Source organism: Pipistrellus hanaki (assembly GCF_964339955.1).
Source record: "Pipistrellus hanaki genome assembly, chromosome: 11".
NCBI lineage: Eukaryota > Metazoa > Chordata > Mammalia > Chiroptera > Vespertilionidae > Pipistrellus > Pipistrellus hanaki.
In genome coordinates this window covers 69196429-69222505 of record NC_140513.1, presented here as the reverse complement: position 1 = coordinate 69222505, position 26077 = coordinate 69196429, and the positions used below count along the sequence as shown (strand labels likewise).

Sequence of the window (26077 nt, the reverse complement as noted above, 5' to 3'; positions counted from 1 at the left end):
CCCACTCCTACCCACCTCTCCCTGAAGCTCTGCCCGGTCCTCCTAGGGGACCCTTGTAGAGGGACGAGCCCTGCCTGCGGCTGCACTGGCCTTGGGGAGCCTGGAGCGGTTTGGGGAGGGAAACTGCGTGTGGAGGACTCTGAGTGGGACAGGGCAGGGGCCTGTATGCTTAACCTTTCTGCAAAAGATGGCGGTGGACAAGAGATGACAGGTGAACTGATTGGTAGGTGATAGGTGGATAGATACAGAAGATAATTGAATACTTGATCAACCGAGAAAAGAGAAGTGGATACATGAGTGATAGGTGATAGGTGAAAGATCAACAGACATAAATGCCAGACCGGAGAAGACGGACAGATGTGGGGTGGCGGAGCAGCTCCGTCCTTTCGGAGAGAGCTGGGCGGGCCTCTGTGCCAGGGCGCCCTGCAGGCATCTCCTCGCTCAGGGCGGGGTGGGGCCACCCCAGCGCACGGTATCCACTCACGCCCGGCTGACCCATGGTGTCTAGGCCTGGCTCCCGCTGCAGGCCTCCCTCTCTGGGCTCTTCACCCTCACCTTCCGCACTCAAGACGCCAGCCCACATGAAGGAGAGACGGAGAGGGAGGCCAGGGCAGGCCCTCTCGCCCCCGGGAGGTGACAGCAGACAGGGTGGGGCTAGGGGACCGAGAAGGGGCCTCCCTGGCCCAGCAGCCTGCCCTTGGGGCCCTCTCAGCAGGAGATGAGGGGCCCAGCTGCCCCCTGGCCAGTGCTGACGGAGGGCCCCAGTCCCTAGAGGGGTCCCCTTCTTGCCCCTGCAATTCAGGGGAGCCAACCCAGGCTCTGGGGGCAGGCCTAGGGCAGAACAGGCCCACCAGCCCTTCATCCTGAGCCCTGCAAGCCAGGCTCTGTCTGTGAGACTGTGGGTCCAGGGCCCATCTGGCAGGGTCCTGACCCAGGGCCTAGTATGGCCTGGGGTTCATGCAGAAGTTTGGGGGGTACAAGGAAGCATGGCGGGCTCCCTTGGAGCACTGCCTCTGAGCTGAGTCAGTGGGAGCGTAAACAAGCCATTCCAGCAGCGTCAGCGCCCTGCGAGGCCGGTGCCCGCAGCCTCCGGCCCCCTCACCAAGGGGAACCCCGTGTTGTGCAAGACGCAGCTGCATTTCGGGCTCTGAAACAAGGGCTTGTCATACAGCTTGTACTAGCTTGGGCCAGAGCCACTGGGACCCAACTCTGCCCCTCAGTTCAGAACTGTGTCAGTGGCGGTTTGCACAGTTTGTTTTATTATTATTATTATTATTATTATTATTATTATTACTAGAGGCCCGGGGCATAAAATCAGCCTAGCCTGCACCCTCCCAATCTGGGACCCCTCAGGGGATGTCAGACTGAAGGTTTAGGCCCAATCCTGTCGGACATCCCACTCACAATCCAGGACCGCTGACTCCTAACCGCTTGGCTGCCTGCCTGATTGCCCCCTAACTGCTCCTCTGCCAGCCTGGTCACCCCCAAGGCTTTTATTAGTATAGATATGACCCTGCACAGAAAATTTTACTAACCCTGCTTTACAATAAGGACTTGAGGATTGAATCATTGGGACCAGACACCAAGATTTCCTTTCTTTGAATAGTGGAGGGAATAATTATCTTGTCTTTAAGTTGCCCTGAAGTTAAAATGAAAATGACTTAGAAAAGTATAAAAGCACCATATAAAGACAGCTGTCTTTTTCATGTACTGAAATAAGTGATAAAATGAAAAACACTATATTTTATTCTCCCCCTTCCTTCCTTTACAGCCTTTATTTAAACTTTGAAATTTATAAAAATTTCACTCCAATTTTCATTGCTTTACATTCAATATCACTTTGGATTTGTTTCAGGTTTATATTACTTACAGAATAGTGGTTAGACAATCGTATACTTTACAGTGTTCCCCGATATTTCCAGGACCCACCTGGCATCATACCATCATTACAACACATTGACTGTATTCCCTATTTGTGACAACGGGTTTACAGGCTCCTTCCAGTCTTTCTTTTGTGTTGCTTGTCCTTCCTTTTCTTTCTCACTTCTTCCCTCACTCTCCTTATATAGTATGGGTGCCCACCCGTGGATGTCCGGATGGAGGGCACCGACCACAGTGAGCACATCCTGACGGGGTGTCCCCACCAGCCCCCCACGGCGCCGCCTGGATGTGAGGGGCCTCTGGGGGGAGCCGGCCACAGGAGGCTCACTGCTCTGCGGGGCACGGGCGTGCGTGTCGCTGACACGCGTGAAGGCGGGTCTCACGGTGCCAGACACACGGTCTCCTTTGGGGCCCCGCCGTGGCCCCAGCAGACTGTTCTCTGCTCCCAGAAGCCGGGCCTGGCGCTGCGGCCTCCCGCGTCCAGTGCTCCCGGCGCCTCCAGGGGGGCGGCTCCGTCCACAGGGCAGTGCTCTGGTCCTTCCTTCACCATCAGCTTCTCTGCAGCTCCCTTCTCTTCACCAGCTCCCCGACGCCAGCGCCTCGCAGCGCACCCCTCGCTCTCACTCCCGCTCCTGGGGAGTGAGTGCCGACTCCCGAGTGGGTCCCGTGGGCCCGCCACATCAGGGAGCAGATGCTTGGAAGCTCTGTCTCTGCTCGCGTTCCAGATCCAGGCTGAGGCGCCGCCACCTGGCGAGCAGTGGCCTGGCTCTCGACCTTTGCATCCTTGCTCGTCATCTTAACCTTCCTCCCAGGTGTCACTCAGTGTCCCTCACTGCTTCGGCGGCGGACCTGCTTGCTGAGCGGCCACAATGAACAAAACATGAGAATAAATCGAGCTCCAGAGAAAATGATGCGCTCGAGACGCGGTAAACGAGATGCACGAGGCTGTGGCCGGCTTAGCTTGGCTTATTGTTTACAGCAACCTTTTTCTTTTATGAGTAGGAACAGGGCAGAGGTCCGCTACAACCCTATATAATAAAAGGTAATATGCAAATTGACCCGAATGGCAGAACGACCATTTGGCCAGTCACTAGGAGGTGCACTGACCACCTCTCAGTCCCTCTCCCCTGGCCGGCAGGCTCTGATCGCTGATGGCGAAGGGGGAGCCAGGGGTGGGTGGCAGTGGGGGGCGGGGCGGCTGTAGGCAGTGGGGGGAGATGGGCTGACAGCAGGCCGGGCCTAGGGATGGTCACCCACACAGAATTTCGTGCGCCAGGCCTCTGAGAAGATGTATGAATAGTGAACATACACGCAGTAACAGTTACATTATTATCAGAGACTACATCCTGTGCACAGCTGCATGTGCTGCACGTGTTCTGTGACCCGCAGCCGGCCCGTGAGTGATGCCCACCTGCGACGCTCCAGGCGAGAGGAACTTGAGGCTCCGGTCAGATCGATGGCCGTTGCACGTGTGGTCTGTGCAGTGAACGCCGTGCGGCACATGGACAGTGGGCAGGGCTTCCTGGAGGAGGAGGCACTTTGCCGGGGCCGGAGTGGGAGTAGGGGGGCTGGGGAACAGTAGGGAGTGCTCCAGGCAAGGCGGCAGCTCGTCCACAGGCGCAGAGGTGCGGTCACGAGCCTGTCCGTCACCAGCGTGTGGCTGGGAAGTGGGGACATAGTGAGGTCGTGCGGGAGTGTCAACAGGAAGGGCTGGCCTGCGGTCTCCGAGCCGGACGGCCTCACTCACCCCGGTCACGAGCGCTGAGTGACAGGAGGGCGGGCAGGGGGCCTGGCACGGCTGCCCCTCTCCCTCCCTGGGCCCCAGCCCGGGGGCCTGGCCGTTGTTCCATCAGCTCCGGGCAGCGGGCAGGCCCGCTGGGGAAGGGCCGTCGGGCCGAGAACTGAGGAAGCTCCAAGGCGCCTGGGCTCCAGGGTGGGCTGGGGCCTCGAGGGCAGGGCTGGGGCCCTGGATAAAAGGAAAAGTCAGGAGTCATAGGAAGTGGTCCAGCCCAGCCAGAGACAAGCACCTGGCCTCACAGCTCCCAGGCAGTCCAGCCCTGGGACAGCACTGAGCACGCCTCACACAGGAAGGAACCCGTGGGCCTCGTGGGCCTGAGGTGAGGGGCAGCTGAGCCCCTTGTCTGTCAGACCTGCCTCTGTCCGTCCAGGCTGCTGTGATGGAGTCCACAGCCTGGGCAGCTTAGACCTAGGTTCTCATTTCTCAGTCTGCAGCCTGCAGACAGGTGTCTGCCCCATGCCCCCTGCAGCCTCTGCCCCCTGCCCTCTCCCCTTTGACACCTGGGGGCTCGGCCCCCTGCCCCCTGCAGCCTCTGCCCTCTGCCCCTGCCCCCTGGGGCCTCTGCCCCTTCCCCTTGCCATCTCTGTCAGTCACCTTCACATGGACATCGCATCACTGTCACCTTCCCCAGCTCTCTGCCCGTCACCTTCCCCAGCTGTCTGTCACCTTCCCCAGCTGTCTGCCCATCACCTTCCCCAGCTCTCTGCCCGTCACCTTCCCCAGCTGTCTGTCACCTTCCCCAGCTGTCTGCCCATCACCTTCCCCAGCTGTCTGCCCGTCACCTTCCCCAGCTGTCCGTCACCTTCCCCAGCTGTCTGTCACCTTCCCCAGCTGTCTGTCACCTTCCCCAGCTGTCTGTCCATCACCTTCCCCAGCTGTCTGCCCATCACCTTCCCCAGCTGTCTGTCCGTCACCTTCCCCAGCTGTCTGCCCATCACCTTCCCCAGCTGTCTGCCCATCACCTTCCCCAGCTGTCTGTCACCTTCCCCAGCTGTCTGCCAGTCACCTTCCCCAGCTGTCTGCCCATCACCTTCCCCAGCTGTCTGTCCATCACCTTCCCCAGCTGTCTGCCCATCACCTTCCCCAGCTGTCTGCCCGTCACCTTCCCCAGCTGTCTGCCCGTCACCTTCCCCAGCTGTCTGCCCGTCACCTTCCCCAGCTGTCTGTCCGTCACCTTCCCCAGCTGTCTGTCCGTCACCTTCCCCAGCTGTCTGTCCGTCACCTTCCCCAGCTGTCTGTCCGTCACCTTCCCCAGCTGTCTGTCCGTCACCTTCCCCAGCTGTCTGTCCGTCACCTTCCCCAGCTGTCTGTCCGTCACCTTCCCCAGCTGTCTGTCCGTCACCTTCCCCAGCTGTCTGTCCGTCACCTTCCCCAGCTGTCTGTCCGTCACCTTCCCCAGCTGTCTGCCCGTCACCTTCCCCAGCTGTCTGTCCGTCACCTTCCCCAGCTGTCTGCCCGTCACCTTCCCCAGCTGTCTGTCCGTCACCTTCCCCAGCTGTCTGCCCGTCACCTTCCCCAGCTGTCTGTCACCTTCCCCAGCTGTCTGTCACCTTCCCCAGCTGTTTGCCCATCACCTTCCCCAGCTGTCTGCCCGTCTCCTTCCCCAACTGTCTGCCCGTCACCTTCCCTAGCTGTCTGTCACCTTCTCCAGCTGTCCGTCACCTTCCCCAGCCGTCCGCCCGTCACCTTCCCCAGCTGTCTGTCACCTTCCCCAGCTGTCTGCCCGTCACCTTCCCTAGCTTTCTGTCACCTTCCCCAGCTGTCTGCCCGTCTCCTTCCCCAGCTGTCTGCCCGTCTCCTTCCCCAGCTGTCTGCCAGTCACCTTCCCCAGCTGTCTGCCCGTCACCTTCCCCAGCTGTCTGCCCGTCACCTTCCCCAGCTGTCTGTCCGTCACCTTCCCCAGCTGTCTGTCCGTCACCTTCCCCAGCTGTCTGTCCATCACCTTCCCCAGCTGTCTGCCCGTCACCTTCCCCAGCTGTCTGTCCATCACCTTCCCCAGCTGTCTGCCCGTCACCTTCCCTAGCTGTCTGTCACCTTCCCCAGCTGTCTGTCACCTTCCCCAGCTGTTTGCCCATCACCTTCCCCAGCTGTCTGCCCGTCTCCTTCCCCAACTGTCTGCCCGTCACCTTCCCTAGCTGTTTGTCTGTCACCTTCCCCAGCTGTCTGCCCGTCACCTTCCCTAGCTGTCTGTCACCTTCTCCAGCTGTCCGTCACCTTTCCCAGCCGTCCGCCCATCACCTTCCCCAGCTGTCTGCCCGTCACCTTCCCTAGCTTTCTGTCACCTTCCCCAGCTGTCCGCCCGTCACCTTCCCCAGCTGTCTGCCCGTCTCCTTCCCCAACTGTCTGCCTGTCACCTTCCCCAGCTGTCTGCCCGTCACCTTCCCCAGCTGTCTGTCACCTTCCCCAGCTGTCTGTCCATCACCCCCCTTCTGCCCGCAGACCTTCACCCAGGAACCAGGACCTTTTGGGCCATGGTGGGAGAAGCTGCAGGTGGACAGGCTGTGCCAGGCTGAGCGCAGGGGTCTGCTGGCCTGAGGACCTGCGCAGCCCCCGCCCAGCTCACCCGGAAGTGGCACAGGCACTAGTCCCGTCTCGCTCTGGGCCTCTGGGGCCATGGGAGACGGCTCACGGGGCCTGGAGCGCCACACACCTTCCCATTGGGGAGGGGCGGCAGGCTCACTGCGGCCTTCACCCTGACCCTGAGCCAGGCCGAGGCGTCCCCTCGCCCACCTGCCCACTGGGGGCAATAACTGCTCTCGCTGCCACAGAAACCTGCCTGGGCCACGTGCCCAGCGAGGCGCCACGGGAGGGGACGCGCAGGGACAGCTTGGCCGGGCAGTGCGACCCAGTGTGCCGAGGTGCCCACGTCCAGGTGTCCCGTTCTGCAGCCCCGAGCGGTGGAGCGAGTGGCCAGCCGCTGTCCTGCCGCCCGGCACGGGGAGGGCTCCTGCACCCACTTCCTGAGGGCAGACCCCGTGTCCTGGAGCTGGTTCCTCTGTGCCTCGTGCCTCCGGAAACGTCCGTGGAAAACACAAACCCATGATTCCTGAGTTGACAAATATGCTTCTGTTTCCCCAGTTGGGTGGGGAAGGGGGGGGGGGGGGAGGCAAGGGGGAGACAATCACAGGAGGACCCATCAGGTCAGGCCAAGGCCAAGGCCAAGGCCTGCTCTCCATGTGTGTGCACGTGTACAGAAGAGCTGTGCATGTGTTTGCGGGTGGCCTGCATGTGTGACTGCCTGTGTCTGTGCCCTGCACGCCCGGGAGGGCCCTGGAGCCCCATTCTGGCTTCGGTGTGGTGCTTGGCTCCGACCCCCACTTGTCAGAAGGGGCGCCCATCAGGCCCGCGGGGAGCCAGCGCGCCGGCAGCAGTGAGTGCCGGGAGCAGCGCTGGGCCCCACGTGCTGCTCACCCTCAGCATGCGCTGCTCCCACAGCGTGAGCCAGAGGAGGCGGGGAGGGGGTGGCGGGGCGGGGGGCGGGGGGGGGAGGAGGGGGGTGCGGCAGCACCTGGGCAGGGGCCACGCACTGAGGAGCAAGAGGAACAGCAGTGCCAAACCGCAGCAGCTGATCCAGGGCTTAAGGAGCCAGAGCTCAGGACCTGGGGAAGCACAATGGTGGTTTTCATCTCTAAAACTTCTAGAATGTTCCTTGGGCTGTTTGCAGTCTGGATTCTCTTTCTCCTGGGATCCGGACAAGACGTGGTGTTTGTTTCCAGGCTCCGAGCCACTGCTACCTCCGTCCCCTCCCGTGTGGTGGGGATGAAGGGCGCTGTCCCTCGGTGCCTGTGGGGCAGCAGGCCCCGGAGGCAGCGGGTCTCCTGGGGACAGGCAGGGGCGGGAGGAGGGGCGCAGAAATGTGGCTCAGCCTGCACGCCACGTGTCGGGTCCTTTCGTGGCTGACCAGCCTCCACCTCGGCCTCGCTCCGCACCGTGGCACAGGCCGCAGGGCCCACCGCCCAGGCTGGGGCACGGGCCGCGGGGAGTGCTCCTAGCCCGGGCTGGGCGGTGCAGGCGGCGGTGAGAGGCGTGGGCGTGGGCGTGGAGCTAGGGGAGCAGCGGGAGGAGGGTGGGTGGGGGCTGCGCAGGGCACGTGGCTGGGCAGTGGGTGTCTGGGCGGGCGAGGAAGCGGGCCTCAGTCAGGATCACCCGGAAGCACTCCTGAGAAGGGAGGGGACTCCCACGTTTAATCACCAGGCCCTGGCCAGAGCAGGTGCCTTCGCAGGGACCGGAGAGCGGTGCGGTCTTCAGGGGAGGGAGGTCGGCGGCGGAGGCGGCGGAGGCTGGTCCTCAGAGGCCGCCCTGCTCGGCCGCCAGGAAGGCCAGCAGGAAGCGGCTGACGTGTCTGTCCATGATGAGCGGCGAGAAGCCCAGGACGCGCCGGGCCGCGGGCGGCACCTTGGGGTCTGGAGCACACGGGCTCTCAGGGCCTCTCGGCACTGCCGGCCGCACCCGGATGCTGGTCGCAGCGCCGAGAGGCCGGCAGTCTCCAATGCCACAGGCAGCGGCAGGGACGCCGCGGGGGCCTCTGCCCACCGTCACGGCCATGACACTGGAGGGGCCCCCGGGCCCCCGCAGACAGGGCTTTCTGACCCCTGACCCTGCTTCAGGCACCCCTCCTCCCAAAGGGGCCTCATTCTCTGACCCTGGAGGGGTCACTGAGGGCCAAGTGTAGGGACTGGGGCCCCCACCCGTCCCCCTCAGCCGGCCACTGTCCCGCTGCGGGGGAACAGAGGCACGGAGGGCCAGCCGGCCCTCCTGCAGGCTGAGCGGGCACCCACCTGGAGGGCACCCACCTGGAGGGCAGCAGTAGACGAGGAGGGCCAGCCCGGCGGCCAGCCCGAGGCAGGCCAGGAAGGCCATGGGTCCTGGGGGAGCAAGGGGAGCGGCTCTCGCACCTCTAAGGCGGGCGCAGTTCTTGGCCCGAGGGACAAGCTAGTACCCACACCTGGTCAGCTGGTGCGGACACGCAGGGGACATCCTGGGGGACCTGCCCACGGGGATCAATCTCAACTTGGCCAGAGCCCACCGCGGAGGGGAGCCCAGTGGGGGAGCCCGGTGGAGGGAGCCTCGGGGGGGAGCCTTGTGGGGGGAGCCCGATAGAGGGAGCCCGGGGGGGGGGGAGCCCGGTGGGGGAGCCCGGGGGGGGGGAGCCCGGTGGGGGAGCCCGGGGGGGGGAGCCCGGTGGAGGGAGCCCGCGGGGGGGGAGCCCGGTGGAGGGAGCCCGGGGGGGGGGGAGCCCGGTGGGGGGAGCCCGGTGGGGGAGCCCGGGGGGGGAGCCCGGTGGGGGGAGCCCGGTGGGGGAGCTCGGGGGGGGGAGCCCTTTGGGGGAGCCTCGGGGGAGGGAGCCTCGGGGGGGGGAGCCCGGTGGGGGGAGCCCTGGGGGAGAGAGCCCTGGTGGGGGGAGCCTCGGGGGGGGGGGGGACCCGGTGGGGGGAGCCCTGGGGAGGGGGCGGTTACCCCTGTCGCTGAGTGCGTGGCTGGCGGTGTCCAAGTCCAGGTCGGAGTTCTCTGGAAACGGAAGCAGAGGGCGCGGTTGGTGGGGCAGAGAGGAAAGGGCTCACCAGCCGCAGGAGGCTAAGGGGCTGCCGAGGTCCCTCGCCCCCGGGCCCGGCCCGCGGAGCCGGACCAGGTGTGCTGCTGCTGGACCTCGGCCCGCTTGGTGGAGTGGCGCCGGGGAAGGGACCCTGCATAGTTGGGGGTCTCCTCTGTCCATTCCTGGGGTCCTGGGGGTCAGGAGGGGGTCACCGTTCCCCGTGACCTTGAGGTGCCTGTCAAAGGTCTGACGAGGCCCACGCCAGCAGGTGCTCTCTCCCGGGCCGCCCCAGGTGGCCACCTGCCAGACACCCTGAGGGCACCCGTGAGCCGGGCCGCGGGGCCGGGGGTGCCACGGCTGGCGGGCGGCACTGTGGGTGCTGCGGGTCCGCCGTGGGTAGATGCCACCCCATCCCCGGGCCTCTGACTCCTAAGCAAGGACAGTGGCCCCCCCTCCTGGGCCTGGTGCGGAGGACTCAGGCCTGGGCGGGGTCCGCCTGTGCTCCCCGCCTGTGCCCGGCGGCCACAGGGACCCAGCACGGCACTGGCCAGCTCCCGCAGAAAGGGGAGGGTGCCCACAGGGTTACAGGTGGAGGAGGCAGGTGCTGCCTTTTGTGTAAAAACTGGCACAAAAGAAAGAGACAGAGGCAGAAACAGGAAGACAGACATCTGTGTGGCTTTCACCCTCCCTCCGCCTGGGACCAGGGAGGAGATGGGCGGGAGGGCCTGGGACCAGGGAGGAGATGGGCGGGAGGGCTGGGACCAGGGAGGAGATGGGCGGGAGGGCCTGGGACCAGGGAGGAGGTGGGAGGGAGGGCCTGGGACCAGGGAGGAGATGGGCGGGAGGGCTGGGACCAGGGAGGAGATTGGCAGGAGGGCCTGGGACCAGGGAGGAGGTGGGAGGGAGGGCCTGGGACCAGGGAGGAGGTGGGCGGGAGGGCTGGGACCAGGGAGGAGATGGGTTGGAGGGCTGGGACCAGGGAGGAGATGGTGGGAGGGCTGGGACCAGGGAGGAGGTGGGAGGGAGGGCCTGGGACCAGGGAGGAGGTGGGAGGGAGGGCCTGGGACCAGGGAGGAGGTGGGCGGGAGGGCTGGGACCAGGGAGAAGTTGGGCAGGAGGGCCTGGGACCAGGGAGGAGATGGGCGGGAGGGCTGGGACCAGGGAGGAGATGGGCGGGAGGGCTGGGACCAGGGAGGAGGTGGGCGGGAGGGCTGGGACCAGGGAGGAGATGGTGGGAGGGCTGGGACCAGGGAGGAGATGGTGGGAGGGCTGGGAGCAGGGAGGAGGTGGGCGGGAGGGCTGGGACCAGGGAAGAGATGGTGGGAGGGCTGGGACCAGGGAGGAGATGGGCAGAAGGGCTGGGACCAGGGAGGAGATGGTGGGAGGGCTGGGACCAGGGAGGAGATGGGCAGGAGGGCTGGGACCAGGGAGGAGGTGGGCAGGAGGGCTGGGACCAGGGAGGAGGTGGGCGGGAGGGCTGGGACCAGGGAGGAGATGGTGGGAGGGCTGGGACCAGGGAGGAGATGGTGGGAGGGCTGGGACCAGGGAAGAGATGGTGGGAGGGCTGGGACCAGGGAGGAGATGGGCAGGAGGGCCTGGCGAGGCCGCGGTGCACTCACGCCCGCTGTGCCGGCTGGGCAGGCTGCGGTGCAGGGGCTGCGCGTGGATGTAGAGGGCGCGGTAGAACTCCTGGCAGTCCAGCTCGCTGCTCCGCTGCAGGTGGCCCAGCAGGTCACAGAGCCGGACGCGCAGGGACGCCTTGGGGTTCCGGAACTGGCAGAGGGCACAGAGGGTGGTCACGGGGCTGTGCCCGCCCTCCCCACTGGCTCCCCTCTCTCCTGGGAGGTGCCTCCGAACACCCGGCGGAGACAGTGAGGGAACCACGGCCCCCCATCAGCACGCTGGTCCCCGCACTCCCGGACCGGGAGGCCAGCCCCCACGGAAGGCGGCAGGGACAGGAGTGCGGAGCCCCCTGCAGGGCTGTGGTGACAGCACAACTTCAGCGGTTCGTTGTCTACAGGAACCCGATGCGAGCCTTTAAAAAGGCGTAAGGAGAAAAGAATCGGCTCCTCTGATGTGTCTGATGGAGAAATGTGTGTGTCTGAAGGCAGTGGACAGGAACGTGGCAGTGACCTCCAGGAGCGGGAGGCGGTGGCCTGGTGCTGCCACCTAGTGGCGAAATACCTTTCTACATGGACACGATGGGGAGGTAAGTGCAGGCCTGAGTGTCCCTTTTCCTGAACAGACATGGGAAACTGTTCAGACGGTTTTACAGTGAATGTGCATCAGAGTTTTCATTTCGGCAGCACAATGCAGAGGTGGGCTCCTCCGTTTTCATGTCCTGTGCTACGTCCCCGACTGGAGGAAGCAGCCAGGCCAGTCCCTGCCAGGAGAGGCCCGTGTGCCTGTGCCGAGGCTCAGCCCCGTCACCCAGCGGGCGGCGGCTCTGCACCCCAACGCCCTGGCTGGTCCCTGACACACCCCAGCCCCACGCGGGAGCAGAGAAGCAGGGATAGCGGGCAAGATCACCCACTCTCACCAGTGTCCACAAACAGCTGGGCCAGGGGACATCTAACATGCTTCCCGTACGACCCCGCTCCCAGGGATGTCACGTTGTGGCGTGTTGTCACATGTCTCCTATGGACACTTCCAGCCCCGGGTCCAAGGTCACCCCAAAGAGGCCGGCCCGCCCTCACCTTTTCCGCGTCCTTGTTGCTGAGGATCTGGGGGCAGTAGCGGTTCAGCTGCAGGATGATCCTGTCCACCTGCTGCTCGCTCAGGCGCCCGGGGCCCAGCAGGAAAGGCGTGTCCTGCACCAGCCGGTCACAGTAGGTCTGCTCTGAAGCAGGCAGAGAGCAGGCAGGGCCTCAGCCAGCGGGCCCACCACCGAGTGCAGCCTCGGCGCGAACCCCAGCCGGCCCCGGCCAGGGAGGCACGCCGCTGGAAGCACCGGGACCACGCTGACTCCCGGCCTGACTCCCGGCTGCGTGGCCTCAGACAGCCAGCCCTCCCTGTCCTGCTCGCCATGGGCAGTGAGGGCTGTCCGGAGTGTGGGACGGAGCCTCTGCCCTCTCTTCTTCGGAAAACAAACTCAGGGCTAAGAGCCCCCACCAAGCCCGCCGGAGACAGCCAGGCCTGGGAAGGCCTCGGGCAGCCTGGGCGAGGCCCGACCCACAGCTCACAGTTCCATGTGCCGGGCAGAGCGCAGGCTCGGGGCTGTGGCAGGGCCGCAGGACCCCGAGTCACAGGAAGCCGGCATCGCCCCAGCCTGCCGCAGGGGCCGCGTGCTGCCCCGGTGCCAGGGAAGGCTGCTGCTTTTGTCTCTTCTTCCAGAATCACCATGCAAACATCAGTGCTGCACCTTCTCTCCATAAGAACATTCTTCTCGGGGGGGGGGGGGGGGGGCAATGTAAAATATGTACACAGATAATAATTAAAAAAAAAAGAGAGACATTCTTCTCAATGACAGCCTTTAAAGACGAAGGTGGGGCACAGGCTGGCGGGGGGCACAGGGTCTCCCAGGAAGGATGCTGAGTCCCTGAGCGCCAGCTGCCTGGACAGACGCACCACCTCACTTACCGGCCTGTGCCAGCTGGTCCCGCTCCCCGGTGGGCACGGGCTGGGGGCGGACAGAGCTGGACAGGAGAGTTTTTGTATGTGATTGGAGTGAAGTTGGTACCAATTCAAATCAGACTGTTGTAAGTTTAGGAGGGTATGTATGATCTCATGGTAACCACAAAGAAAACAGCCACACTGTATTGTCACTACAAAAGCCAACTAGACACAAAGATGGCAGCCGTTGAAGGACAAAAGAGCTACAAGACACACAGAAAAGAAATAGCAGAGGCAGAAGCAGTTATTTACATCAGTAATTGCTTTACATCTAAATATTAAATTGTCCAATCAAAGCAGAGACTGGCAAAGTGGATTGTAATGTTATGATTTATAAGAAATATATATTTGGCCGGGACCAGTTTGGCTCAATGGATAGAGCTTGGGGACTGAAGGGCCCCGGGTTCGATTCTGGTCAAGGGCATGTACCTTGGTTGCGGGCATATCCCAAGTAGGGGGTGTGCAAGAGGCAGCTGATTTATGACTCTCTCTCATTGATATTTCTAACATTCTATCTCTCTCCCTTCCTCTCTGTACAAAAATCAATAAAATATATTAAAAAAAAAAAAAAGAAATATATATTTGGTCTTTGTCCCGCTTCCTGGCACACAGTTCCTGAAACCCTGAAATTTTTCTTTTTCTTTAATCATCACCCAAGGATATTTTTTTCCATTGATTTCTAGAGAGTGAAAGGCGAGGGGAGGTGGGGGGGGGGGGGGGATGGCATAGACATGAGAGAGACACATGGATTGGTTGTCTCCGGGGCTGGAGAACCTGCAACCGAAGTATGTGCCCTGACCGAACCCACGACCCTTCTGCTCTGACTACTGAGCAAAACCGTCCAGGCAGAAAGTCCTTACACATACAAACAGCACTCCAACACACAACAACGGAATATATGTTCTCTTCGAGTGCACATGCACATTCTCCAAGGTAGACATCAAAACAAGTTTGGCCACAAAACAAGTCTTAATTGATTTAAAAATATTGAAATTATACAAAGGATCTTTCTGATCACAGGGAATAAAGCTAGAAATCAATAACAGAAGGAACACTGAAAAATTCACAAGTATGTGAAAATAAAATAACCAACAAATCAAAGAAGTCTCAAGGGAAACTAGAAAATACCTTGAAACAAATGAAAACCCCCCACAGCTTATCAAAACTTTAGGGATGCAGTGAAAGCAGTGCTGAGAGGGGAGTTTATAGAAGAAATATCTTAACTCCCTAACCTAAAGCTTCAGGAAACTAAAAAAAAAAAAAAAAAAAAAAGCAAACTAAACCCAGAGAGGCAGGAGGAAGGAAATAATGAAGATTAGGGTGCAGCCAGCCAGTGCGGCTCAGTTGTTTGAGCAACGACCTATGAGCCAGGAGATCACAGTTCGATTCCAGTCAAGGTGCATGCCTGGTTTTGGACTCAATCCCCAAATGGTGCAGGAGGCAGCTGATAAATGATTTTCTCTTGTGATGTTTCTTTCTCTCTCTCCCTCTCCCTTCCTCTCTCTGAAATCAATAAAAAAAAATATTTAAAAAATATTAGTTAGGGTAAATTAAATAGAGAAAAAAATAGTAAAAAAAAAAAAATCAACAAAATTGATAGACCTTTAGCCAAACTAACAACAACAACAAAAAAAAGATTCAAATTACTAACAGCAGAATTTACTACCAATTTTACAGGAGGTGGGGCGGGGGGACAGCTTATAACAGAGCGCTATAAACATCTGAATGACAACAAATTGGACAACCTAGATGAAATGAACAAATTCCTAAAAACACACAATCTACCAAAGCTAACTCATGAAAAAACAGAAAGTCTGAATAGATGTGTAACAGGTAAGGAGACTAAATCAGTAATCAAAATTGTTCCAGCAAGTAAAAGCCCAGGAGCAGACGGCTTCACTGATGAATTCCACCAACATTTAAAGAACTAGCACCAATCCCTCTCAAACTCCCAAACAACTGGAGCGGAAGGAACTCTCCACTCTGGCTTTGGTAGCAAAGTCCAGCCTTACTCTGATACCAAAGCCAGACAAAGACACTACAAGGAAGCTACAGACTAAGATTGCTTATGAATGCTGATGTAAAAGCCTCCGCAAAATACCAGCCAATTTAATTCAGCAGCATGTTAAAGGAATTTATTCCAGGCGCAGTGGCATGGCGGCTCGGTGGTTGAGCGTCAACCTATGAACCAGAAGGTCGATCCCCAGGAGGTGGTGTGCAGGGGGCAGCCAATCAATGATTCTCTCTCATCATTGATGTTCCTATCTCTCTCTCCCTCTCCTGTCCTCTCTGAAATCAATAAAAATATATGTATTTGAAAAAAAATTTTATTCCAAGAATGCAAGGATGGTTCAACATATGAAAACCATTACTATAATAGATCACATTAATAGAAGAAAAACCAAAGATCATCTCAAGTGATGCAAAAAACAATTTGACAAAATTTAATACACTTTCTTGATTTAAAAAAAAATCAATACATTAGAAATAGAAGTTTCTCAACATAATAAAGGTCATATAGGAAAAGTCTAGAGCATCATGAAAGACTAAAGCTTTTCCTCTAGGATAAGAAAGGATACCCACTCTCACTATTTTTTATTCAACATAGTACTAGAAGTCCTCATCAGAGAAATTAGGCAAGAAAGGGGGGGGGGGAAGCATTCATTTGGAAAGGAAGAAGTAAAATTATCTCTGTTTGCAGATGACATGATCTTATATATAGAAAACCCCAATGTTTTTTTTAAAAAGACACCTCTTAGAACTAATATATTCACAGCAAAGGTGCAAGATATAAAATCAACACACACAAAACCAGTTGAGCTTTTTTATACACTAATAGTGAAAAATAAAAAATAACACAATTCAATTTATAGTAGTATAAAAAAGAATAAAATACTAAGGAATAAGTTTAACCAATGAGGTGAAAGACTGGTACACTGAAAATTACAAAAAGAATTGCTGAATGAAGTGAAATAAGACATAAATAAATGAAAATATATTCCATGTTCATAGATTAGAAGACTTAATATTGTGAAGATGACGACACTACCCAAAGTGATCTGCAAATTCAATATAATCCCAATCTAAATCCCAATGATGATTTTTGCGGAAATGGAAAAAGCATCCTAGAATTCATATATCAAGAAACCTTCATATCAAAAACAATACCGAAAATAACAAAGTAGAAGGACTCACACTTCCTAATTTCAAAACTTACTTAAAAGCTACAAGAGTCAAAACAGCGTGTTGGTGGCATAAAGACAGACATATAGACCAATAGACTAGAATAAAGAGTCCAGAAATAAATAGTATTTTGAGTGGAAAAAAGCAGAGAGTGAAAAAAATAACCCACAGAATCGGAGGAAAATATCTGTAAAGCATATATCTAATAAGGGAATGATATTCAGAACATATAAAGAACTTCTAAAACCCAACGACAACCAAAACATAAACAATACAATTAAAAAATAGGCATAGTATTTGAATAGGAATTTCTCCAAAGATATATCTACAAGTGGGTACTTATCACATGAAAAGTTGCTCTATCATTAGTCATTAGAGAAATGCAAATCAAACCACAATGAGATATAAGTTCCTATTATTAGGGTGACTATCCTTGCATTCTCCTTTAATGTGCTGCTGAATTCAGTGTGATATATACACGTGGAGAATGAAGATATAAAAATTGGAATTCTCATGCATTGCTGGTGGGCATGTAAAATGGGGCAGCCACTGTGGGAAAAGAGTATGATAGTTCCTCAAAAAGCTAAACACAGAATTTTCATATAATTGAGCAATTCCACTTCTAGGTATATACTAAAAGAATTAGCCCTGGCCAGGCAGCTCAGTTGGGTAGAGTGCCATCGCGATACACCAAATCAGGCACACACAAGAGTCAACCAATGATTACATAAAAAAGTAGAACTACCAATTGATGTCTCTCTCTCTCTTTCCCTCTCCCTTTCTCTCTCTAAAATCAACAAATGAATAAAAAGGAAAAAGATAATTAAAAGCAGAAAACTCAAACAGCTACTTGAATAAACATCCATGTTCAGAGTAGCATTATTCACAATAGCCAAAAGGTGCAACAGCTAATGGAGGAATGGGTAAACAGAATGTGGCCTCAGAAGGAAGGAGACGCTGGTGCCTGCTGTGGGTGGACACTAGAACATTATGCTAAGTCTAAATAAGTCAGACACCGAAGGGCAAACATGTGTGACTTCATGTATGTGACATATCCGGAACAGGCAAACTCTAGAATGAGAATGTAACCTCAGGAGCCGGGCATGGAAGAAAGGGGTGTTACTGTTTATTGGGGAGAGAGTTTCTGCTTGATAAAAAAGTTCTAGAAATGGACAGCGGTGATGGTTTCATAACAGTGTGAATATATAATGCCACTGAAATGCTGTTAAAGTGGTATAACAAAAAAAAGTGAATGGTTATTTAAACTGTGGTTATAACTTGGTGATAAAATACCTATGGAGTCATGAAAAGATGAGGAGGAACAAATGCATATTTCTAAAAGTGAAAGACGCTAATTGAAAAGACTGCATGCTGCACGATTCCAACAGAAAATGCAAAGCCATGGAGACAGGGAAATTTGGCGGCTGCCAGAGGTCAGGGGAAGGGAGTGGCGGACGGGATGAGCCAAGGGTTTCAGGGCAGGGGGGCTGCTCGGTGTGACAATAATGGTGAACATAGGACATCTGACATTGTTCAAAACTCGTAGTATGTGAGGCACAGAAGTGAACCCTCACGTAGACTACAGTTAGCACTGATCTATGAAATTGGTTTACCAAGCGCCAGAAATGCACAGACTGGTGCAGGATGTCAACAATCCTGGGAGCTGAAGGGGTGGGGCGGAGCCTCTGTACTATCTGCTCAGTTTTCTATGAACTAAAACTGCTCCGAAACAAAGCTAGTAATTAAGAGAAACCCCAGTGGGAAATGCTGAATTTAAAGCAGGCAGGTGCCCGGCGGGGGATGCGGACGGAGCACGCACACCGGCGGTGTGACGGAGATGAGGGAGGTGTGACGGGCCGCACGGTCGTCCCATGTGCACACACTTGTCCAAACGTGTCAATTATTCACTAAAAACGATCATTTCCTTATAAGAAATTTATACCCAGTAAAGGAGGTTTTTAAAACGGGGTCACGCCAAAACCGGTTTGGCTCAGTGGATAGAGCGTCGGCCTGCGGACTGAAGGGTCCCAGGTTCGATTCCGGCCAAGGGCACGTACCTTGGTTGCAGACACATCCCCAGTAGGAGGTGTGCAGGAGGCAGCTGATCGATGTCACTCTCTCATCAATGTTTCTAACTTTCTATCTCTCTCCTTTCCTCTCTGTAAAAAATCAACAAAATATATTTAAAAAATAAAAAATAAAAATAAAAACGGGGTCACCACGTTGGAACAAGTGGGTCTCCTCCCCATTTCCCTCTGGGGCTGACAAGCAGACCATTTGTCTTCCTCATCTTGCTCTCCCAGTGCCCGCTTTCACTGGGTCTTTTTACCCTAGAAAACAAGTCCTAGCTTCTAAATTCTCCCAGCCCCGAAATCTGCCTGAACACAGACGCCAGCAGCCCCATCGCAGTGAGCCAGCGGCACAGGCTGCGGGGCTCCATCGCCAGGCCCGCGGCTCCGAGTGCGCGTTCTACGGACAGGCCGTCTGGTCCTTGGGGCAGTGCGAGCACACCCTCCCCTGATGTCAGCCAGGGAAACCGAGGCACAGCAAGGACAACTCAGCCAGCGAGGGAGTGATGGATCAGGTGGACCCACCACCTCTCCACATCCAGAGTCTCTGCCCATTAAGTGACTGCAAACGAGCCGTGCCCTCAGCTGTGTCTTGTCTGCTGCTCAGCGGCCCACAGGGCAGGCCCAGCCTCCTGCCCAGCCTGTGCACCTGTGCGCGCCGCCCGGCAGCCACCCACCAGAACCCGGTGAACGGACGCGGGTGGGTCACCAAGGCCGGACCAGCAGTAGCTCCTCTAGCCCCGGGCCAACAGCCAGGTGGGCCGCTGCCCGGGGACCACCGGCACAGGGCCGGCGTGGGAGGGGCCGCACAGGGCCGGCGTGGGAGGGGCCGCACAGGGCCGGCGTGGGAGGGGCCGCACAGGGCCCGGCGTGGGAGGGGCCGCAGGCTCTGCTGCTCCCTGTGGCCGCTGTACACTGCACGCACACCACACCAGGCGGCCTCGGAACAGGAAACCACTGTGGTTGGGTCCTGACACACCGCCAGGTGGTTTACAGGATAAAGGAGGAAAATGCTCTGGTACAAAACCCACCAGGTTTTGCCAGCACCCTCTGCCAAGCCCCACCTCCGTGCCCCGCGGGCACCAGAACTACAGACCCGTTACACCGCCTGTACCAGTGGCCTGGCGGGAGCCCGCCCCCTGCTCTCACCTGGCCCCTTCCCCCGCGCCTCCCCGCATGGCAGCCCCCGCTGCACACACCGCACACACGGCCCGGAACCCTGCCCCCGCCCCCGCCCCCAGGCCTTGCCCCACACACTGCAGATGCTGGGGCTTCAGCCTCCCCTCCCGAATGGAATCTTCCAGATTTCCCTCCTGTCTCAGGGTCCCACCTGGCCTTGGGCACCAAAGAGCTGAGCTGAGATTGCTCACTCTCTAGCACACCACAGGGCAGGGCTGACCCCACAGCCACCGGACGGCACCGGCACCAGCCAAGGCACACCGCAGTCCCACACTCACTCCACAGCCCTCCCGGAGGCCGGGACCAGCAGGCAGGCCGGTCAGCGCACAGGGCGTGGGCCACGGAGGACAGGCCACAGCCAGGCGGGGCTGCCCATCGGATGCTCCAGGCTGCGCTCGCAGTTCCCCACCCCAGACAGAAGGGCGGGGTGGAGAGGGCCAAGTCCAGCACACAGAGATGGAGGGAGAGGGGTGAGGGGAGGGCCCGGCTCTAGTCCCAGTTCTGCCGCGGGCACTTGGTCTCTGCCTAATCTGAACCCACACAGACACAGCCCACATGTCCCCACAGTGCTGCCGATGGCGAGGGCCCACTGCAGGGCCAAGAGCATGTTGGGTGCTCAGAAACGGCAGCCCACAAGTAACAGGGTTCAGAGGAATGATGGGGAGGAGCAGGTGACAGCTGGTCCCTTCCGGCCTAGAATGGGGCATGGCATCCCGGAAGTCACCAGGTTCCAGCCCAGGAAGTCCTGTGTATGCAGGATCCATTCTGAGACTCCAGGGAGTTCTGGGGGGAAAGGAAGGGGACTTCTGGGCCTGCCTGACCCCCTGGCGCACCCCCAGGTGACTGCTGTCCCATGAGGCAGAAGATGGACCCTCAGGGATGAGGTGTCACTCCTGGGAGCCCCACATTCCCTGACCTCTCTGCATGGGACTGCATGGCCCCTTGGGGCTTCTCCACCTGGGAGGGTCCACAGAGCAGTGTGGCCCTGCTTGCTAGGTCCGGAGTGAGTTGAGAGCTCCAGTTCAGAGGTACGGGAGGAGGGGGTAGTTGCTAGAGGCTTAGCCCCAATTGCTCACCCTGTCCCTGCGCTGCTAGGAGGACAGCGCAGGGGGTGCCAGTCTCTGGTCCCACAGCCGGAGCGCCGCGCCGCGCGGCCCAGGTGGCAGGCCGGGGAGCCCGCCACGCCCCTGGAAGCACAGCAGGACCCAGAGCTCACCTCCCTCCGGTGGGGGCATCCTCACCAGCGCCGCCTCGCCCCAGGAGAGCCCTGGCCGGCCGAGCCCTCCAGGCCTGACCACGCCCTCGGCCCCCGTAGCGCCGCCGAGCGGGAAGGTGGTCACAGGCTCGCGGTCACGTCACGGACAAGGTCACGGGGGCGAGGCGTGGAGCGGCCCCCAGGGCGACCGGGGGCAGCGGGCCAGGGAGACCACCGGCGTCGCGTGCCCGTCCCGGGCTGCAGGCACGACCGCAGCCCACGCTCACCTGTCATGCTGGCCGCACCGGTGCCCGGCGGCACCGACCTGTCCCCCGCAGCCCCGTTCTTCCGCGCCGCGGCCGCCCTCACCCCCGCTGACCTCCGCCCACCGCCCCCGGAGGCCTGCCCTCCAGACAGCCCCGCCCCAGCGTCGCGACGTCGCTCGCACAACCCTAACCCCGCCCTCATGAGGCCCGGCATTCCCCTTAGGCCCGCCCCTGGCCCCTAACCCCGCCCCTCACCCGCCTTAGCGCCAGCTAAGAGGCCGCCGGAGCCTTAGCCCCGCCCCCAGCTGACAGGGCATTCTAGGCCGCGTCCCGCCCAAAGCTCCAAGCCCCGCCCTCCCCTCCAAGCCCCGCCCCCACGGCGACGTCCCGCCCACGCCCTGAACTGTCCTCACGGGCCCCGCCCGCAGGCACGGATTCTCCAGCCCTAGGCCCCGCCCCTTGCTTTAGCCACGCCCCCAGCCCGAGGCCGCCTCTGGGCGCGCGGGCGCCGCTCCCAGGCCCGCGCACCCTCCCCAGCCCGCGCACCCTCCCGGGCTCCCTCCCGGCCTGCCGCACCCTCCAGGGCTCCCTCCGCACTGGTCCCTCCTGGCAGCCTGGGCTCCTGGGCTGCAGGGCCGTTCAGGAGGCCTGATGGATGTTACTCTCACCTCAGTGTTTTCCTCCTCCTCTCTCCCTCTCTCTAAAAGTCAATTTAAACCTATATATATATATATATATATATATATATATATATATATATATATATATATATATATATATATTTTTTTTTTTTTAAACTGAGGCTTTAAGAGAGGAAGTGACTTAAGGTAAGGTGACCAGACGTCCCGCTTTTGGAGGGACCCCGGATTTTTAACAATTTGTCCCATGGTGTTTTAAAAAGTCTCGATTTTTGGAAAGAATGCATGATAGGCTAGGGCAGTGTTTCCCAACCTTCTCTCATGATGAGAATCACCTGGTGGAGTTGTTAAAACACAGATTCCTGAATCCCAACTAAGAAGTGCTAAACTAGAATTTTTGGGAACATATAGGTAAAATTGTATACTTAACTAGTGCTCTAAGACAGATGTTATATACAGAGCACTAAGTTAGGTATGCAATTTTACCTATATGTTCCCAAAAATTCTAGTTTAGCACTTCTTAGTTGGGATTCAGGAATCTGTGTTTTAACAACTCCACCAGGTGATTCTCATCATGAGAGAAGGTTGGGAAACACTGGGCTAGGGAATGGCAGGAGAAAGGGAAGGGAATATACGGTTTTCGGCGGCTATGTGGCTATTTAGCCAGGATATGAGTTTTATATTATTTTTGTTATTTTTATCATGTTAAACTTTATTTTTTTTAAATATTTTTATTTATTTTTAAATATATTTTATTGATGTTTTACAGAGAGGAAGGGAGAGAGAGAGAGACAGAGAGTTAGAAACATCAATGTGAGAAACATCCATCAGCTGCCTCCTGCACACCCCCCACTAGGGATGTGCCCGCAACCAAGGTACATGCCCTTGACTGGAATCGAACCCGGGACCCATGAGCCACTGAGCCAAACCGGTTTCAGCATAATGCTAAACATTAATAATAACAAATAATTGTTGAGAACTGATTATTGAGAACTGCTTATCAAAGTTCGCAACGATGAAAACATTTTGTAACTGTATCTCAGACGATACACGTGATACACATCGTACTGCGTACTACATGCTAGTAAGCTAGTTAAACAAGTGATGTCATACAAATCAGCTATTCAGATAATTAGGTAAGTTATTTATTTATTTCATAAATACATAATTTTTTTGAATTTAGCAGACAGTACTCGTATTATTTATATTTTATATTGGCGGAAAAAAGTCTAGTGCTGGCCTTGAAAGTGACACTACTTATGTTAAATTAAGTGTTAAGACTTTGAAAGCCATTTTATGTGTGAAATATAATTTAACAAATTCTTGTGAAAAATGTCATGACCTTTTAAACGACAGCAATCTACTAAAAAAATTTCACTCAAATGAGATGTGCCAAAGAATAAAATAATACTATACATAATTTTTTATTATATTTGTAAATTGTACTTATGTTGAAATTTAAATAAATATATTACAATACTATTTTTGCATTCTATGAAAATTTTTGTTTCTCCATATAGACCAAATTTTTAATCAAGAACCCCCCACCCCCATCAATGGTGTCCTGCTTTACCAATGTTAAAATCCAGTCACCTTAACTTAAGGTCATGTAGAAGGTCAGGTCATGGGGGTACCAACTGGAAGCAAAAGGTCAGTGAATGTCTAGCGCCCTAAAGGGATCAGCCAAAGAGGGCAGTGCCTGCATCCGAGGCTGAAGGTGGACTTGAGTGGGCCCCCATCTGCAAAAGGGGGCCACCAGTCTATCAGTGTGACCCTGACTGGGAGGTCATTTAAGTTGCCTGAACCTCAGTTTTCCAGTCTGTAAAATGGGTGTCCTTGGACAAGTATCTCCTTCCCCAGAGTCCACTCCCTTTCTGTGACAGACCTGGCCTTTCCAGCTCTGTGCCCGCCCCAGGAAGCCCCCAGGCCGACAGACTGCGAACGCACAGGGCTCCCTCCACAGAATGGAGAGCTGTGGGGAAAGGAAAGCAGGGCCTCCCACAGCCATTTGGTTTTATACCTGGTTCCTTCTCTGCCCGTGCTGGCTGTCCCCCATTAGCGTGCTCTCATTTGGGATGCTGGGACTGGACTTGGAGGGGGCTCAAGCTCAGTATTTACTTCTTGGACAGCACAGATGCTCAGGTTCCCACACCCACATGTCCCCCTCCATGTCTATGCCTCAGCTGCCCTCTGTAAAGCAGGAGTAGGTTTGTGCAGTTGGGGTATCCAGAGAATGGGGTGCAGTTATCTGCTGGACACCCCAAACGCTTGGCCTCCAAATACTGAGGGTGCCCCGGCCCGGCTTCCACCAAAGGCCCAGCCTGAGCCTGCTCTCCTCGGAAAGCCCTGCACAGTCCTGGCAGGGACCTTGGGGGCGGTCCTCTGGCGCACAGTAGGACCCAGCCCGAACTCGGTTACCCATGTCTGTCACCCTGTGTCATGGCTCCTAGCATTTACCATTTAGTTCATTTCACCCTCGAGAACAGGGTTGGGCAATCCTTTTTCTGCTCAGAGTCACTGGATATTTACAGCATCATCATGGGCCATAAAAATTATCAACTTAAAAATTAGCTTGCTATATTTGGTCAAACATTGAATGAAATCCCCCCTGATGTGATGGCTAGAACTGCTTCTCTCTGGTGAGGCTTGTGATGTTAGCTGGTATTGATGATATTGCTACTCGCAGCCGCTTATCCGGGTTTGCTTGTCAGTCTGGAATACAGTGGACTCTGCGATGGTACGTTTTGGAAAGTACTGCTTGCACAGATTAAAAATGGCAGGGGAGTAAGTGGATGCTACACAGAAGCACTCCCAGGAACAAACTGAAATTAAAATTAAAATACAAAAACCAAAAACAAAACCCCATCCTGAATAGTCAACTGAAGACTAGCTGGAGAGAACCCTGATAAACAAGGAAAGTGGAGGCCACACAGAGACTGGGAGGAAGGGCAGAGAAGCAAAAGGGCTGGCCAGGCTCCCACGGATATATTAAAAAGGTCACATATGATGACCATGCAGGATTTATTCCAGGGATGCAAGGCTAGTGCAATATTTACAAATCAATAAATGTGATACATCACATAAACAAAATAAAAAAAATCACATGATCATAGCAATAGATGCAGAAATAGCATTTGATAAAATTCATCAACCATTTTTTTTTATTAAACTCTCAGAAAAGTGGGAATAAAGGGATCATACCTCAACATAATAAAGGTCATATGTGACAAACCTATAGCCAACATCATACTCAATGTCCAAAAATTAAAAATGTTTCCCTTAAGAATAGGAACAAGACCATTTACCATTGCAACAACAACAACAAAATCAAGACACCTAGGAATAAACTTAACCAAGGGGGTAAAAGACTTGTACTCAGAAAACTACAGGGCATTTGAAAAAGAGATAGAGGAAGAAACAAGTGGCAAAATATACCATGTTCATGGATTGGTAGAATTAACCTCATTAATGTCTTTACTACCCAAAGTAACCTATAGATTCAATGCAATCCCTATTAAACTACCAATGGATATTTCACAGATCTACAACAAATACTCCAAAAATTTATAGGGAACTAAGAAATTCCCGAAAAGCTGAAGCGATCTTGAGAAAGGAGAGCAAAGTTGGAGGATCGCAATACCAGATATCAAGTTATCCTACAAAGCCACTGTACTCAAAACAGCCTGGTTCTGGAACAAGAACAGAGAGACCAATGGACCAGAACAGAGGCCCCAGAAACCAACCCAAGCCATTACACTCAGTTACTATCTGACAGAGGAGGCAAGAGCATACAATGGAGTCAAGACAGTCTCTTCAACAAATGGTGTTGGGAATAACTGGACAGATACATGCAAAAAAAACAAAAAAACAAATGAAACTAGACCACCAACTTATACCATACACAAGAATAAACTCAAAATGGATAAAAAACTTAAACATAAGTCGTGACACCATAAAAATCCTAGAAGAAACCACAGGCAGCAAAATCTCAGACAGCTCTCATAGCAGTATGGTTATGGATACAGTATAGTTATGGATCCTAGGGCAAAGGAAACTAAGGAGAAAATAAACAAATGGGACTACATCCAAATAAAAAGCTTCTGCACAGCAAAATAAACACTCAACAAAATGACAAGGGAGCCCACTGTATGGGAGAACATATTTGGCAATGATACATACCTCTGATAAAGGGTTAATATCCAAAATATATAAAGAACTTATACAATTTAACAAAAGGAAGACAAATAATCCTATTAACAAATGAGCAAATGATCTAATGGACATTTCTCCAAATTGGACATACAATGGCCAAGAGGCATATGAAAAAACTAGAGGCCCGATGCACAGGTAGGGTCCCTAGGCCTGGCAGGCAATCAGGGCTGACTGGGGCCTTCCTTCCAGCTGCCAGCCCTGGCCTTTCTTTGTTCCACACCGCCCCCTAGTGGTCAGTGCATATCATAGCTTACCAATCAAAATCCTGGTCTCCTGGTCAAACTCCCAAGGGGACACTTTGCACATTAGCCTTTTATATATAAACTAGAGGCCTGTTGCATGATATTCGTGCAAGAATAGGCCTTCCTTCCCCTGGCTTCACTCCCAGCCACCCAGGTGCTGGCAAGTCCCCTCTCCCCAGCCACCCAGGAGCCAGCACATCCCCACTCCCTGGCCGCCTAGGAGCTGGCAAGTCCTTGCTTCTGGCCAGAGCACCACTCCTATAGCTCCA

At 55.7% G+C, this 26077-nt stretch overlaps 1 protein-coding gene across 1 annotated transcript; it reads right to left on the bottom strand.

The window, feature by feature from the left end:
- Positions 1–1723: 1723 nt before the first annotated feature.
- Positions 1724–20864, bottom strand: CARD19 (caspase recruitment domain family member 19). Its single transcript, XM_084899050.1, has 11 exons — positions 20738–20864; positions 20332–20442; positions 11909–12051; positions 10832–10985; positions 9137–9187; positions 8473–8544; positions 5942–8082; positions 5166–5733; positions 4618–4661; positions 4210–4521; positions 1724–4149 (listed from the first exon to the last, which is right to left on the bottom strand). Exons 1-7 carry the CDS (start codon positions 20742–20744, stop codon positions 7967–7969), a joined length of 654 nt encoding a protein of 217 aa, XP_084755176.1. The 5' UTR covers positions 20745–20864; the 3' UTR covers positions 1724–4149; positions 4210–4521; positions 4618–4661; positions 5166–5733; positions 5942–7966.
- Positions 20865–26077: the final 5213 nt, after the last annotated feature.

Bases quoted from the DNA above. Each gene is read 5' to 3' on its own strand.
- CARD19 (XM_084899050.1), bottom strand. The intron at 10,986-11,908 runs GTGAGGGCGGGC...GCCCTCTGCCAG, and splicing joins GCAACAAGGACGCGGAAAAG to TTCCGGAACCCCAAGGCGTC. The intron at 8,083-8,472 runs GTGGGTGCCCTC...CGTGTGCTCCAG, and splicing joins CGTCTACTGCTGCCCTCCAG to ACCCCAAGGTGCCGCCCGCG.